Raw genomic sequence first — 15,973 nt, forward strand, 5'->3', positions numbered from 1 at the left:
TCCAAACTTTAGATTTTCTTAATTATTTTATCTTTGGATAAAATATTTGAAATAAAATATTTGAAATTTGAATATGAAAACATTTCAGTGTCAATGACAAGTGAATTACAAATGAACACTGTTAATATTGATAATTAAAATAAGAGCCAGGTATGAAATAACTCAATTTTAATTTAATGCACAAACTATATTAAGAATTTACTTTTTAATACTGAAATTTCTTTGGAAATACAGGTGAAAAGGTAAGTATAATGAATGCTGTATTTATTAGGCAAGTGTGGGTATGATAAATGCTGTATACACCTAGAAAGATTTGCTATTCCAGCTGATTTCTTGAATACTCACAATTTTAAAAAAATATTTGTGAAAGTTTCTAATGTGTTTATGGAGATTTACATAAGAATCTTCTCAAACCAGATGCCTTCAAATAGTACTTCTTCCTAGAAATCCCATTAATGTAACTATTGTCATATTTTTACAGCAAAAGACCCAAAACTATATCCATAGATGAAAATATGGAGCCAAGTCCTACAGGAGACTTTTATCCTTCTCCAAATTCACCAGCTGCTGGAAGTCGAACATGGCATGAAAGAGATCAAGGTGAGTGATATAAGAGATGCTTTTATGGACATTAGGGTAAAATGTTGGCTCCTTTCATAATTTTTATTTAGTCAAAATTTCATAAATGAAATAACATTCATTCTATTTTATGAAATGATTTTGGTGGAATTATTTTTAGGATAATATACTAGTAAAACTTTGTGAAAGCTAAGATTAAAAAAAAAACCCATTTGTTCTACATGTTTTATTGGATTTTTTCCCCCCAGAGAAAATGACCTTTTAGAACCTGCAATTATGTATGTGGCTGATTATGGTCTGTCTGAATTAGGTTGGTTGGATTACTGTAAAGAACCACAAGTTCTAATTCAATTAGATCCTCCACATGGTGTTATTTCAGGGAGGAACCAAACTTTCAACAGTTTGCAGGTGCCAGGAACTTCCGTTCCCATTTAGAGGAAGCAAGCTCAAATTCCTTTTAGAAGTAGGCAGAGTATAAACAATAAATAAAATGTAATGCAAGAAACTTGTGTCTGAACCAATCTAGTTATGTTTGCTAGGTAAAACTATGGCCCAATTCTAGGGCAGTTTTGGGAAAAATAGCTTTAAGACATTGGTAGTATTGGCCTCTTTGAGTTCAGACTTGGACTTTTCCTTTCTTAAAGTCTGTTGGATTAAATACATTTCATTAGACATACCCATGCCTTTTTTCCCACAATTAGAGGGAGACTGTTAGCATGGAAATAGCTAACTGCATTTTTTGCTTGTGTGTGTGTGCGTGCACATGAAAATAAAATTTTATATCAGCATAATTTTTTGGTATTAGAAAATTGTCATTTAAATCAAATTCTTCTTTTTATTAAAAATGTAAAACAGAAGGCCAGGGTGTGCATACGTGGCCGGTGGGAAGTTGTTACATTGAGTAAGGAGACAATTCTGAAGCCTAACAATTAAGGGGATGTCAATTCCTTATTCAGGACTTACTTTTTTGCTGCTCAGAATTTTTATATCGAATACTGTAGAGTTTAAAAAAGAATAGTGAATGATCTTCATGGAGTAATTGGACTTTGAGTCAGGTGGATCTTCTTTTGCCCATTGAGATTTTAACTAGAAAGAAGTGGGGACACGAGGACAGAAGAAAGTGGGGGTTGGGAAGAAAAGCACAGCCAATCAAGAAGGTAGGGTAGTAAAAACAGCATGTGAGAATGACCACATGTGCAGTGTGGCTGGACACTCCATATGTAGCAGGAAGTGATGGGAGATGGTAAGGTCCATTTTATGGAAGGATGTGAAAATCAGCTGGGGAGTTTGGGCTCTGAGATACCCAATCTACCCCCAACCCATTCTTCAGATAGCAGACAGATCTTTATAAAACATAAATATCATGCCCGCCCCCGCCTCCACTGCTTTAGACCCTTCGGTAGCTTCCCACTGTTTTCAAAAGAAAATCAGAGTTCTCACATGAACATCAGGCCCTGTAAGTTGGCCTGCCCTCTGACAGCCTTTCCACCTCAGTAGGTGCCCTTCCATTTCCCCTTCATGCACTGGAGCCCCAGTTCTGTTTACAGTAGGGAATGCAAAACCCAGGACCTTCACATAAAGCCATACCCTCTAGAATGCTCTTCCTCGAACTCTTCATCTGGCAAATTTCTCGTCATCCCTCAAGTCTCAGCCTAAATTGAGGAATTAGGCTTCTGTTTTCAGGTTTTCCTGTTTTTCTCTCTTAGCGCTCAGTTTTCCCCCTTTGTGGTACTCACATTATGTAGCTACATGTTTATTTATGGATTGATTGTTTAAATCTCAGTACACAATAAGGCAAGGAGCTTACTTGTTTTGGCTGCTACTGTGACCAGCAGCTACCACAACATTTGGTGCATAGTAGGGGCATGGCAAATATTGGTTGAATAAATTATAGCAATAGGCAGAGGGTAAGTGATAAGGACTTTCACCAGAGTTGCAGAAGTGAGAATGAAAGCAAAACCCTCAATCCCTTATATTTTACTGCTTGTTGAACTGACATTGTCAGTTTATTCTAAACAAAACTGTGTTTTACCCGTCAGGAAATTATTCTGGAAAAGATTCTAGTGGTAACAATAAAAACATTGTGAATGTGTGGGAATGGAAATGTTGTTCAGAAATGTAGGTGTTCTTTATTATAGAATGTCACATTGTAAGAATTGATTCCTCTGCTGTCTATTTAATAAAGCCAATCTCAAATCATATTGTAAAACATTTTTGAAAAGTAGAAGGGAAACTAACTGTCATTCTTTCTCTTTGTGAAGTCATTGCATTGTCTCGGTGATTTTCTTTTGTCAAGATGACTGGAATTATTGGAGAAGTCTGTGAAGGCATATTTTATTAAGAATAAGGAAAAAAATGATCCATTTTCAAGTGTGATTTAAAAAAAAACAACCCCCCAAAATAAAACCTCTGCTACTTTAATTCTGAAGGCCCTGAAGGCTTTGTAATGTGCACAATAAGTCATTGTGAGGGAGAAAACTTCAATTACAATGAAAAAATAAGGGCAGTTCAGAGCTATCTTTATAAATTTGCTAAGCCCAATGCAGCCCTTTTGTTCTTAAAAAATTGCTTTTTTAAAAAATTTGCAAAATAAAGTGCTCCGTGGTTGCTCTGTCCAACTTAAAATGTTCTTTAGACCCACTTGCCAGTGTTTTCTAACACACACATTGAGAATATCTCCAGCATTGGGGATGGCTTTCCTTCCTCTTGCCTTTTTCTTGTTTCTTCCACAAAGTGCTGCCATTCATTGGTACTCAGTATTTACTTATGGGTCGATTAAGTAAATTAAATATGCTTGTATTTATAATTGATGGAAATGTTTAAAATTACAATTAATTATTACCTGGGCATGCCTTATTCTGTTAACTTTGTATTAAAATCTGTTCTTGCCATAGCCCTTAACAAAACTGATGTTTGAAATGTGAGAGGCAAATATAAAAAATCATGGACACTATGTGGCATTCTACTTTCCCTCACAATCTGAAACCCCAAACTGAACCTCTGAGGTTTATTCCAGGTAGGCAAAATAAAAGGATAGAATATGATCAAATTATTATACCCCTATTATTTTTAAAAGGAATTGGCCAAAATATTAATATGTACCTAGATTGTTATAATTTTCAGTAATTTTAATGAAAAATGTATTTTATTTTAGCGCGTTATGAATGTAATTAGTTATATTCTTTTCAAAACAAAAGTTAGAATTTTCTAATCATAGAAGAATAGTAAGTTATAATTTTGCAAAATGTAGGCATTTACATTTTATACTGAACACTGTTTACTAGTGTTAACCATTTGTAGGAGATTGTATAATTTGCTTAAATTTCTTCTGTAATAAGTGAAAGACATTAAGTTTGTCAACATCTACATTATGTAATATTATATTTTAACTTTATGTTCTTTTATACATCCAGAAGGTAAGGGAAAACAAAACAAAACAAAACTGGGCCATTTACGAAGGCATACAGCCACTTTAACGTTCCTTTCCTAGGTCCTAGAATATTTCTCCTTACTTTAGTTTTCTATGAATTCCTAAGTCTTAAACTTTTGACTGCCTCTACCTCTATTAATTTTTTCTTTTTTTGTGTACTGTTTTCTATCGTTTTTAAATTTAATTATTAAAATAATGGAACTAGATCAGCTTATCAATCTACAGGCTAAAAATGTCTTTTGTTCCAATACTTACCCTGCAAAACATTCCACCTGGGATCTTTTCTACCTTAATTTTTTTCACTGGAGTCAACTCAGAGACTCATTTCTTAACTGATGTACTTTTCTTGAAATCATTAGAATGATCTTTTGTAATTTCTACTTTAAGAAGTAAAATAAGAGGCAGGACTTGGTTTTTATCTAATTCAGGTTACTTTCATGGGAATAAACCTAATTGATTTTCAATGCCCAGGAATCCAACAGACTGATAAATTATATGCTTGAACATTTGAAACAATTCTTTATTACCATCATGTTTGCCACTGCCATTCTAATAGTTGCTGATTTATCTAAGTCTGAATGTGAAACTTCTAAAACATTACTTAATAGACAATTAGTGAGAAAAATGTGATATGGTAAATATGTTTGTAATTTACTGCTAGGGGCTTCTAAATGTAAATTTTAACAGATTGTCAGCTCATGAGTATTTAAACAATTTGTAATCTTAGATAAAATGTAAATTAAAAAGTGTTTTATGCAGCAAAATTTTATTAATTTCTACACATTTAGAATTTCAGATAATTTGGTTGAATTAACATTTATCAAATGCTGACTATATGCCAGGAATTGTTCTAGTCATTGGGCACACAAATATGAATAAAATAAGTTTCCAGGCCTTGACCTGCTGAACAGAAACATCATTTTTTACTATTTCTGAAAAAAAAAAGAGGCTTGACAAAGAATAAATCATGTAAACCAGATTAGCAGGAGACTGTTTCCATGCTTAGGAACTAGTTTATTTTAAGCACTTTGAGAGATAAATAAATCTACATAAAATAAAAATATTGGATGTTAGCAAAATGTTAGCATCACTTAGTGGTATGTTGGTATATAATTAGATTATTAAGAAGAGTTTAAAAAATTAAACGGGACTATACTAGGTGATATTGAGACAGTGTGCTCTGCTTACTGAAGGTAATAGAAGGTTAAAAAATACTAATTTTCTTTAAAAATTTATGTTTCTGTAATATAATAAGTCTCTTCAGATAGTCTTTTTGAAGTTTTAATATATTTCCATAAGTCCTAGAAATTTATTTATGATATTTCACAAATATATTTTCATTAGCAATGTAGACTTAAAAGTTGTGCTAACTTCCAATTTTCACTGTTTGGAGTTGTATAAGGACATAATATTAAATATCAATGAATGAAGCCAAATGATCAAAGACAGTACTGGGGACTAGAGAGTACTAATGCCAGTATGAGCTCGATCAGGTATAGGAAATAACTAGCAATAAATGAAAATGTGATAGAATACTGTTAGAATCAAAATCAAAGAGGTGAGTGTTCCTTAATGTGAGTTTAAAGGGTGTTCGTAGATACTGTAGGCACCAAGAGTGGTCACCTAAGTTTGGAAAATTCTGTTTTAACAATAATGTAAACTTTTTACAATTCGGGAATGAATTTGTAGACCATTTTGTGTATCACTGCGTTGTGAATACCCAGGAGGCGATAGCAGCTAAGCATGTTTATTAGGTTTGGGACTTCAGAACCTTTTGTTTTAGTCAAAATCTCTCACACTGCTCACTAATTAACAAGTATTGTGCTCCTTTCATGTGTTCTAATCAGCCTTAGCAGTTTGGATGGGGTAAACCTGTGCAAATGTTAAAAGGACAGATACTGATTGATATGGGAAAGTTGTTCTTACATCAGTTTAACAAATATAACAATAATATTTAATCCATGTTCAAATTCCCCATAATATCTCAAAGTTGTTTTATGGTTGGTTTGTTTGGATCAAGGTACAAACAAGGCCCATATATCAATTTATATTTTTAGTTTCTTTTTTTTTTTTTTTTTGTATGGGCAGGCACTGGAAATCGAACCCGGGTCTCCAGCACAGCAGGGAAGAACTCTGCCACTGAGCCACCATTTTCCACCCATGTATTTTTAGCTTCTTTTTAAGCAAGATAGCTCCCCTTCTTTTTCTAAATCATTTATTTGTTGAAGAAACTGTGAAAGTGTAAAGTTTGTCAACAAATACATATTTAAATGTAGAAACAAGATCGTGTGCCCTTTGGGGCTACCATTTATTACTGGCTACGTTCGGCACCTAGTTAAGACTTTATTGATATTTTTACTTTAAGACTTTATGAGAAAGGTATTTCCCCCCAGTATAGAGCTCATGAAACTGATCACCATGGCTAAGAAACTTGACACAGATGACACATATAATAAGTAGCAGAGGCAGAATGGAAACCCATCTGTCCAGCTGTTGAGCCCATGCTTGTGAATCTTATATCCACTGCCACCCAAATAAATCATTGTGATGTGATGTTTATGTTTTTTCAAGCCAGTCACAAAACCTCTTTTCCTGTAATACTTCACTCCTTTTTTTTCCCTTAACCCATGAAATGTCAATACAATTCAGTGCATCTAATTTCAGAGGGGTTCTTAGACATCTCGGGAATTCTTGAGCACAGTTTTTGGCCTGGACTTGTTTAAGAATCTCTTCTCCAGTTAATAATAAGATATTGTTAATAAATAATCCTAAATCCAGGAATGTCTTTCATATAGGTGACTTATACCCAGTTCAAAATGTGTACCATATGTCAAAATGTAAAAATTAATGATGTATTTGTCATATATACTAAAGGTCAATTGTAAAAATTAATTATGTATTTGTCCTATATCCTTTTAGCTCTCTTACAACTTTTTGCCTAATGCCAAGGGCACTATAATGGTAATCAGGAAACTCTAAATACTGATGTGGCCTTAGACAAGTCACTTGACTTCAGCCGATTTCAGGTTTTCTCATCTGTCTCATAGCAAACTTGAGTACTAAGATTTCTTCATGTTCTTATGTTTCGACTTTAATTGTAGACAAATACTTCAAAGATCTTCAGTTAAATCTTCACGCTTTTCATTAACATGGATCTTTTTGAAAATTCAGAGAATTTTTAGTTTCTTAAATGATTTTTTCTAGGTTTATTTTAAATACTCTTACTGAATAATACAATGGCTGTGCTGTTTATATGCTTGGAGGTACCATATGTTTTGCCTTACACCTGAGAACTGCAAAATTCTCACAAATACGTGATCTGTCCTGTGCCATTCTGGTGCCACAAATGATTGCTAGAGATTGTTATTATACCAAGCCTTGTTATGGGATCAGCGTCCCCTAGTTTGAAAATAAATGACTCAGTCAGATGGCAACATTTATTTTCTCTAAATGAGTAGGGATGTAGCAATAGGAGACCATTATCCTGTGACAATATTCTGTTTCATTGACATTATCTCACAAACATAATTGGACCATTACTAAATAGAGGTTTTGCTACTGATCAATTTCACGTGATCTCTAAAACCATTAAGATAATAAATATGCCATCGTAGGAATTTCATTGACAGAAAATTCTTTTTTTCCTCATTTACAATTGTTGGAGGAAAAATATAGATTAAGATTGAATTTAAACACTAACAATTTATACCAGTTTTGACTACTTTTCCATTAAGAGAAATGGAAAATTGTGCAGAGTAATCATATTTGCATTGAGCTGCTGAACTGATGACCTCAAGATTTTCTCTACCACACTGAACCACACCAAATCATAATTGTTCCTCAGCAATTAGTTTTCTACCTCACTTAAATGATTTTATTTGAAATAAGTTCCAGATCATTTCTGGGACTTTCCTGTAAATCCACTAAAGTCACACATTAGTTAAATTAACCCTAACCACCGCCAGTGTGGCCATAACAGCACCAGGAGCAACAGAAACCCTGAGATGTCTTGTAGCATAAATGTTTCTAAATGCATGGCTTTTCCCCAAATGTTCTCCTCTAAAAACTCATCTGTAATCTTGTTAAATTAGAACCCTTCCAGTATCTATCTGACTTTTACAGTTAAGGTTACAGTATTGATTTTATTTTATAGTCCATGGCTCTTAGATGCTTAACACTAATAAGTCTCCGTAGCCAAGAGGTTTTCCCCCGAGGCATAGTGAATAGCAGCTATTTACCTATGCAGATATTTAATAAGCTACTAAAATACACTTCAGCTCCTGCATAATTGTGTGGTGTCCCCCCTCCCTTTCAAATTAGATTTTCTGATATTATTCAGTACACTTCATCATTGTCTGCCTATTAAAATGAAATTGCATAATGGAAGTTTGAAGTGCTTTTTTTTTGTTTTCATTTATTCAGTATTCATTCTTTTAGCATTATTCCAATAATTTTTTTGGATGTCTCTGGAAGGTGTTTGTGAGCTTCAAAGGAGTTTGACCCTTAACTTTGTGTGGGTATAGGTTTAGCCTGGAGACCTTTATTAAAGAAGGATGTGATAAACAGAGACTTGTAGTAACATGCTACTCGCTGTGCTTGAGGTTAAATATGCTATATAGAGGGATTTAGACTATCACAAATGTTTAATTGCTGAAGAGTACAGTAGTATGTGCAAATATAAAGATTAAATAACTCAAAGATTAAAGTAAGAATTTTCTTTGACGTGAAGATTATCTTTTAAGAAAAACTGACTTAATGAATAGAAGAATTAAGAAATTTAATTGATGATATCTTATCTCCTTTTACACTTAACATATATTACTATTACCCCTGAGTTATTCTAGAGTGTAATAAATGAAAAAATATATATATGGAGATACTGTCTTAACATGATAGAAAATTATTTCTGAATCATCTAGTGTCATTATCAAACTATTGTAGTGGGATTAAGTCCATATATTTTGTCATAACATTCTTAAGAGTTTTTTGTTAACTTGAAGTGTGTGGGAAGAATGCGTTCACATTTGACACACAATCATGAAATTTTACATCTAGAAGAGTCCTTAGAAACAGTTTTTTTTCACTACTCTTCTCACAAATACATTGTTTTGCCTTTAGTCAACTAAATTGCAAGTGTTGCATTTAGGAATTTCATTTTACATTCTTGCAGCAATCAATTCATAAGACCAATGTGAGATTATTTTCTTCTTACAGTGTAATGCTAGATACTGTAAAAGCTCCAATATTGTCAGTTTATTAGTGAGAATTCATTGCAATATTTTTCAAAAAAATGTATTTTGCACTGTAACATTGTGAAAGTAAGAGTTACTTGTTAGAGAATTCGGGGAAAAAAGAAACACTCACATATAAATAACTAAATAAAAATTACCTCTGAATATCTGGCTGCATCATGTGCCACTCTATTCCTAAAACTATTTTTTTCTATGCCTTTTCTATGTATTCTATTTCTAGTGTAAACTTGTTTTTTCTTTCTTATCTTTCACTTACAACTTAATGGGCATTTTACTATGTTACTCATACTCTACTTCATAATGGCAGCACAACAGCTTTGGATTTGCCATAAAATTTATGATATCTATTTTGCTTATGGATGTTTTTTCTAGATTTTTGTTTTAGAAATAATGCTACAGTAAGTATTGTTGACATGAATCTGATTATTTCTTTCCTACACTGTCTCCATTACATATCATGCTACCTGGAAAAAAGTTGATGGTCAATGAAATTTTTCTTTAATTTTAATTATACATTTTATTTTACCCAACATTCCAGGTCACTATAATCTCTTTTGCTGAAGAAGCCTTCTTGCTGGTCTCCTACTTCCATGCTTGCCCTCCAAAGTCTATTCTCATCACTTTCCTACATCTCCCCGCTTCACTCTGAGTAAAAGCCTAAGTCCTTACAAGGCCCTGCATGATCTCTCCCTCCTATCAGATTGGCTAAGAATAAAATGCTTCATGATACTCAATGCTGTGGAGGATGTGGGGAGACAGTCCTGCTTCTGTATGGTCAGCGGGAGTGCAATTTGTTAATATGCACAAAAATCTAAATTAAACATACTTTATGACCCAGCAATTCCATGTGTAGGAATTTATATTATGGAAACACACAAATGACCAAAGATGCACATGTGAGTTCCCTGCAGCACTGTTTGTCATGGCAAAACAAAGCAAAACAAAATGGCAACCAACTAATTGCACATCAATAGGAGGCTGATGGGAAGAGAAAAATGAGACAGAATGAAGTCAGTGGCTGAAAGATTTCAAACAGAGCTAAGAGGTTATTCTGGAGGTTATGCTTTTTTTTAAAAAAAAATCTTTTTTATTAATTTAAAAAAAGTAACAAACCAACACAAACATTCTTAACTTATGATCATTCCATTCTACATATATAATCAGTAATTCACAATATCATCACATAGTTGCACATTCATCATCATGATCATTTCTTAGAAATTTACATTAATTCAGAAAAAGAAATAAAAAGACAACAGAAAAAAATTCATACATACCATACCCCTTACCCCTCCCTTTCACTGATCACTAGAATTTCAATCTAAATTTATTTTAACATTTTATTTCCCCTATTATTTATTTTTATTCTATGTGTTTTACTCATCAGTTGATAAGGTAGATAAAAAGAGCATCAGACACAAGGTTTTCACAATCACACAGTCACATTGTGAAAACTTTATCATTATACAATCATCTTCAAGAAACATGGATACTGGAACACAGCTCTACATTTTCAGGCAGTTCCTCCAGCCTCTCCATTACATCTTGACTAACAAGGTGATATCTATTTAATGCGTAAGAATAACCTCCATGATGATCTCTCAACTCTTTTTGGAATCTCTCAGTCATTGACACTTTATTTTGTCTCATTTCTCTCTTCCCTCTTTTGGTCAAGAAGGTTTTCTCAATCCCTTGATACTGAGTCTCAGCTCATTCTAGAATTTCTGTCCCACATTGCCAGAAAGGTCCAAACCCCCTGGGAGTCATGTCCCACGTAGATGGGGGAGGGCAGTGAGTTTGCTTGTTGTGTCAGCTGGGGAGAGACGCCACATCTGAGCAACAAAAGAGATTCTCTTGGGGGTGACTCTTAGGCCTAATTTTAAGTAAGCTTGACCTATCCTTTATGGGGTTAAGTTTCATATGAACAAACCCCAAGATTGGGGGCTTAGCCAATTGTTTTGGTTGTCCCCACTGCTTATGAGAATATCAAGAATTCAACTTGGGGAAGTTGAATTTTCCCCCTTTCTCACCTCAATGAAATTTTGTTAAGTGAAAAAGTACATTCCAGTGGAATTACTGAGTTAAATGCTATGTCCATTTTTAAGGCTTTTGGTAATTATTGATACAATGTCCAGAAAAGTTTTATTAAGTTACGTTCTCACTAGCAGTACTTGAGTGGTTTGTTTAGCTTCACTGTTATATCTGTAATAATTTAAATGTATTACATGGTTTTATAAGCAATTTTGCAGCATGTCCTCTGGAATATATTTATAGAACAGTGTAATCTTATGATTCTGTCCATGCACCTCTTTTGTTTTTTGCCATTTATATTTCATTTAAGCCGTCAGGTAACATACCATACATTTTCCCCCCTTATGACAGGATAGTAAAGAAAATGAAGAAATTGAGATGGTGCCGGAGGGTTTGTGTAAGGTTTTCAGGTAAAGGAGAACCCACTTGAGTCTCTCCACTTTTTCTCCTCCAGTGTACACGTCCTCACGGCCCTCCCCTACCATCCACCCTTTATCCTAGGTGGGATCAGTCTCATTCGCTAAAGGGAAAGCCATAGAAATATATACATCAAAGCTTTGAGCTGGAGTCTTAAATAAGGGGCAGATGCTATCTCAATCTAGCCTTAACAGTTGTAGTATTTTACATGATGTTTACACAGTTGTAAATAATCCTTAAGCTCTCTTTTTCTCAATACTATTTACCCCAAGTCAGAATAAGGGGAAGAGAAACCATGGTCCAGTTTAACATTCATTTTCACAGAGCCATTTTCCCTGCTTTCTCCTCTCTTCCCTTGTCCTTTAGGCATAGGACCTAAGCTCTTTCCTTGTCTCAGGACTGACTCTGTATGGCCTGACCTTTAGTTCCAGAACTGGTCCCCCACACCAGATTTGGTAGCTTCTCCCTTTGTTTAAATGGCATTGTTTTATGTAGCGCATTCATTTTTTTTTTTTTTACTCTTTTCCAGCTCTTCTCCACTTGTCCCTGCCCCCATCCTGCCCCATCAATATTTCAATGGAAAGAAGAAATGCCCCAATTTTCCTAAAGCTCATTCTTCTCTGTCCGTGCTTTGCATGGGTTGACAGAATTACCATGCAGTAATGGATGTACTGAACACCTTTGCCTTATCCAACAATGAGTTTGGCCTCTGAAGAGATTTTCTATGTATAAGTTGTTGTAAAACTATAAAACCTAAAAAAAAAAAAAAAAAACCTCAAAAAGTCTAAAATCTATAAAAGTGTAAAAAAAATCCCTGGAAAGATGTGAGGAGGTGTTAGGTTAGTAAGGCATGTCAATATAATATAATATAATATAATATTGTCAAGTCCTATTCATTGGACTGTAAGCTGAAAGTTTCCACATATGCACTTTCGTTCTTTGGTCTGCGTCATGCTCATCTCAGAGGGTCAAAGTTAACACCCAAGTAGTTTCTCAACTGTTTTCACTGGATCTTGAGGGTTGTTTTTGTTTTTGGTTGTTGTTTTTTTTTTTTTTTTTGGCTCTGGGGAAACAAAAAGGATCCTGTAAAATGGTTCAACAGCTGTGATAATGCAAAAAACAAAAAAGATGCTTTTAACAATGATCAGAAGAATCAGTTCACTTTAAAAATACTTAGTAATAAATCATAACTTAGCACTAATTATTGGAAAATAAGAGAAATGAGCAAATGGTGATTTGTATGTTTAGTGTTCATTTAGACTAATTTACAAGTATGGCATGTCTATAAAGAAGACAGTAACTGAGGAATGCATAAAATAATTGGACTTTTAAAGATATTGAAGCAAATTGCTTCTTTGTTAACCAGACAGAAGTAGGTTTTTCTAAATCACAGGAATGACACAGTAGGTATATTTTAATTTAGTGTTATGGTATGGTGAAAATAATGGCTTCCAGAAATCCAAGAATTCTTGTGTACTCTTACATAATTGATGTGAATGTGTTGGCAACCATAAGTATCATTAGAGGGAAGAAGAATACAATTTTTTAAAAAGCAAAGGGTGTATTTTTCTATGTATGTTATGGAAATCCGATTCGTAACCTTAATCTACTTGAACATATTGGAGAAGCTAACATATTGCTCTACTATATGTAAAAGAGGAGCAGGTGTCCCAGACAGGCAGGTGTTAAGGTGGCTGTTTGAGCTTGCCGGTAGATCACTAGTTGACTTCAGTGAAGTTCTACTAACAGGTGGCTAACTGATTGGAGTGCCAGGTGACATTTATCCCGGGAGCGACTTGGATGACAGGCTGCTACAGACTGAGGAAGGGGTCTTTGCTTTGATAAAGAAATTGCCAAAACTCATGTCTCATTAGTGTTTCCTAAGGTTCTTTGGAAGTGAACAACAGTTTAATTAAGGGCTGACGTAAACACGTTTCTGCACACTTTCCCTGCAGCATTTTATCACATTAGACTTGATCAAAATTGTTGCCTTGGGCTGACTTGAACAGATATACATCTGGAGCACCATTTGTGCAAGCTGCTGATGAGTCGAGTACATACGCTGTGTTTCACAGCAACTCTCTTCCTTTGTAGATGAAATTACCTTGTTGGGAAATGAGCTGATGTAACTCTTTATTTGCTTAAGGCTTTCTTTTTTTGAAATGATGCTGGGAAATGAATGACATGTCAGTGCTTAGCATGTGTAGGGTGCCATGCCTCCCCACCCTGAAAATTGATGGTATGGTTAGTAAAAATTATGAGAACTTGCAAAATCACTTATTTAAAGGTATGTTAAAGCTAAATGAACCAAGTTATCTTGATATGACAGTAACTCACTTAAAATGTGGATTACATGGTGATCTTTTATTATACATTTAACTACACGATTGGTTTCTAAAGCCATAGCTAATTGTCCAATTATAAATCTAAACATGCATATAGACTCTGAAGCATCAATGTGTAGCTTCCTTTTTTTCTTTCAAACTAGCCTATCTAGTCTGTCATTAAGAAGAATTCTTTCAACATACTTGTTTTATAAAACTTGCAACTACTTAATGAATTTTTAAATTTAATGTCTGTCCTCTCTGCTGAACTGTAAGCATCATCAAGACAGAGACCATATAGTCTTGTGTAGCATTTGAACCATATGCCTAGCCAAACTTCTTGGCACTTATAAGGAACAGAGTGGCTAATTTTTTGTTGTTATTGTTGTTGTTCTTTTGCTTGGCTTTAAATTCAATTACTTCTTGTCTGGTAATAACTATTCATGCAACGTGCATTCAAAAATATATTGGCTATGGTATTTTGCTCATACTGCAATACTCGTTAGCATTCCACCATACACCTTATTCCACATGCAACAGATTCTAAAATAAGCTGTCCAGATTCAGTGTCTGCTTTGCCTTTTCTACCATCTTTTAATCTTTGTTTAGTTTAGTTTTGTTTTTTCCCATTTTTTTTTCTTGAGTAACATTTTCTTCCAGCCTCCAATTTTTTCTGGGTGTCTTTGCTAATAACCTCGTCTATAAGAGGTAAGCTAATTATTCAACTTTTTCAAGAAAGTATGAGCTTTGGATAGCACGAGAGAATAATGAAAAATCCATCAAATATAAAACATAAGCATAAGATCATTAATGAAATCTACCCCTCCAGAGTTCTTAAGAAAGATTTACTTGAGAAAATAAATCAACATGGTCCAAAAAAAAATTGTTCTGTAGGTAGAAAGAAATGATTTTCTAGCTCAAGGGGATGTTATATGCAAGGAAAGTCAAACAGAAATACATTCTCCCTGGTCCCCTCCCTTATAGGAGGCCAGAAGCAAATTAACTTAGCTAAAGTCAAAAGAAAATGGAATGATAAAGGAAACATTTATGTAAGAATGCGGTACCTTGGTAGACCTTAAAATAAGGAAGAAATTGAAGGAGATGATTCCAACTGCTGTTTTTTATAGTAAACCACAATGAGGATGGTCTTGAGAAAGAAACTAGATAGGAAATTTTGATTCAACCAGGTACAAGTGAAAAGGGCCTAATGGAAGCTCTGAGAACCAAAATAAATGGTGCTTATAGAAGATTTTTCCCTTCTGAAATCAATTCATTTATGAAGTATTAATTTCCAAATCAAGTTTAAATTTCTATGTCTCATTTTAAGCCATCACTGGCCATTCCTTTGCTCCTTTTTCACAAGTCAATAAAAACTTCTTGCCTCCTTCTCACAACAGCAACACCAGCTAATACTTTCATGATTATCTTGCTTCTGTTTTCAATTTCAACATTTTATGTTATTAAATTGATGATTTTATTATTTCAACCTATTATATACTTGCAATATTATTCAACGTTATTGTTTTCAACTTTATCCTTTTATGCGTTGCCTTTATGCTTGAGGACCGTAGATTGTGAAAAACATGACATTTATATTTCTTCACAGAAAGGTCGCTTAAAGCTTATCTCTTATAAATAGATAGATATCCCTTAAACATTTTTTTCTGTATGAGTGTATTAAAAATAGAAATGATATTTTCAGTTTGGCATGAATTCTTCTAGACTGCAGGCATTCAAAATAAAATTAAAATAAAAGCAAGGGCAGGCCACAGTGGCTCAGCGGCAGATTCTCGCCTGCCATCCAGAGACTCGGTTTTGATTCCCAGTAAAATTACCCGCCCATGCAAAAACATATAAAAGAAAATGGAAAGTAACAGGTAGAAACTCTACCCTTACTTCCCCAAGATAATTAACCTTTAATTTCCCCAAAAGTTCAAAGA

At 34.1% G+C, this 15,973-nt stretch overlaps 1 protein-coding gene across 8 annotated transcripts in view; it reads left to right on the plus strand.

Annotated features, from left to right (window-relative positions):
- NFIB (nuclear factor I B) overlaps positions 1–15,973 on the plus strand; it is a 220,993-nt gene that overhangs the window by 159,111 nt on the left and 45,909 nt on the right. For all 8 annotated transcript variants that reach the window (XR_013170428.1, XM_077148172.1, XM_077148174.1 and 5 more), the window contains exon 6: positions 482–600. Coding sequence is in view for 7 of the 8 variants with exons in the window: in XM_077148172.1 (XP_077004287.1) it covers positions 482–600 (119 nt within the window). In the remaining variant the exon portion in view is untranslated. The remainder of the gene's footprint in view (positions 1–481; positions 601–15,973) is intronic.

Source organism: Tamandua tetradactyla, chromosome 2 (genome assembly GCF_023851605.1).
Source record: "Tamandua tetradactyla isolate mTamTet1 chromosome 2, mTamTet1.pri, whole genome shotgun sequence".
Taxonomy (NCBI): domain Eukaryota; kingdom Metazoa; phylum Chordata; class Mammalia; order Pilosa; family Myrmecophagidae; genus Tamandua; species Tamandua tetradactyla.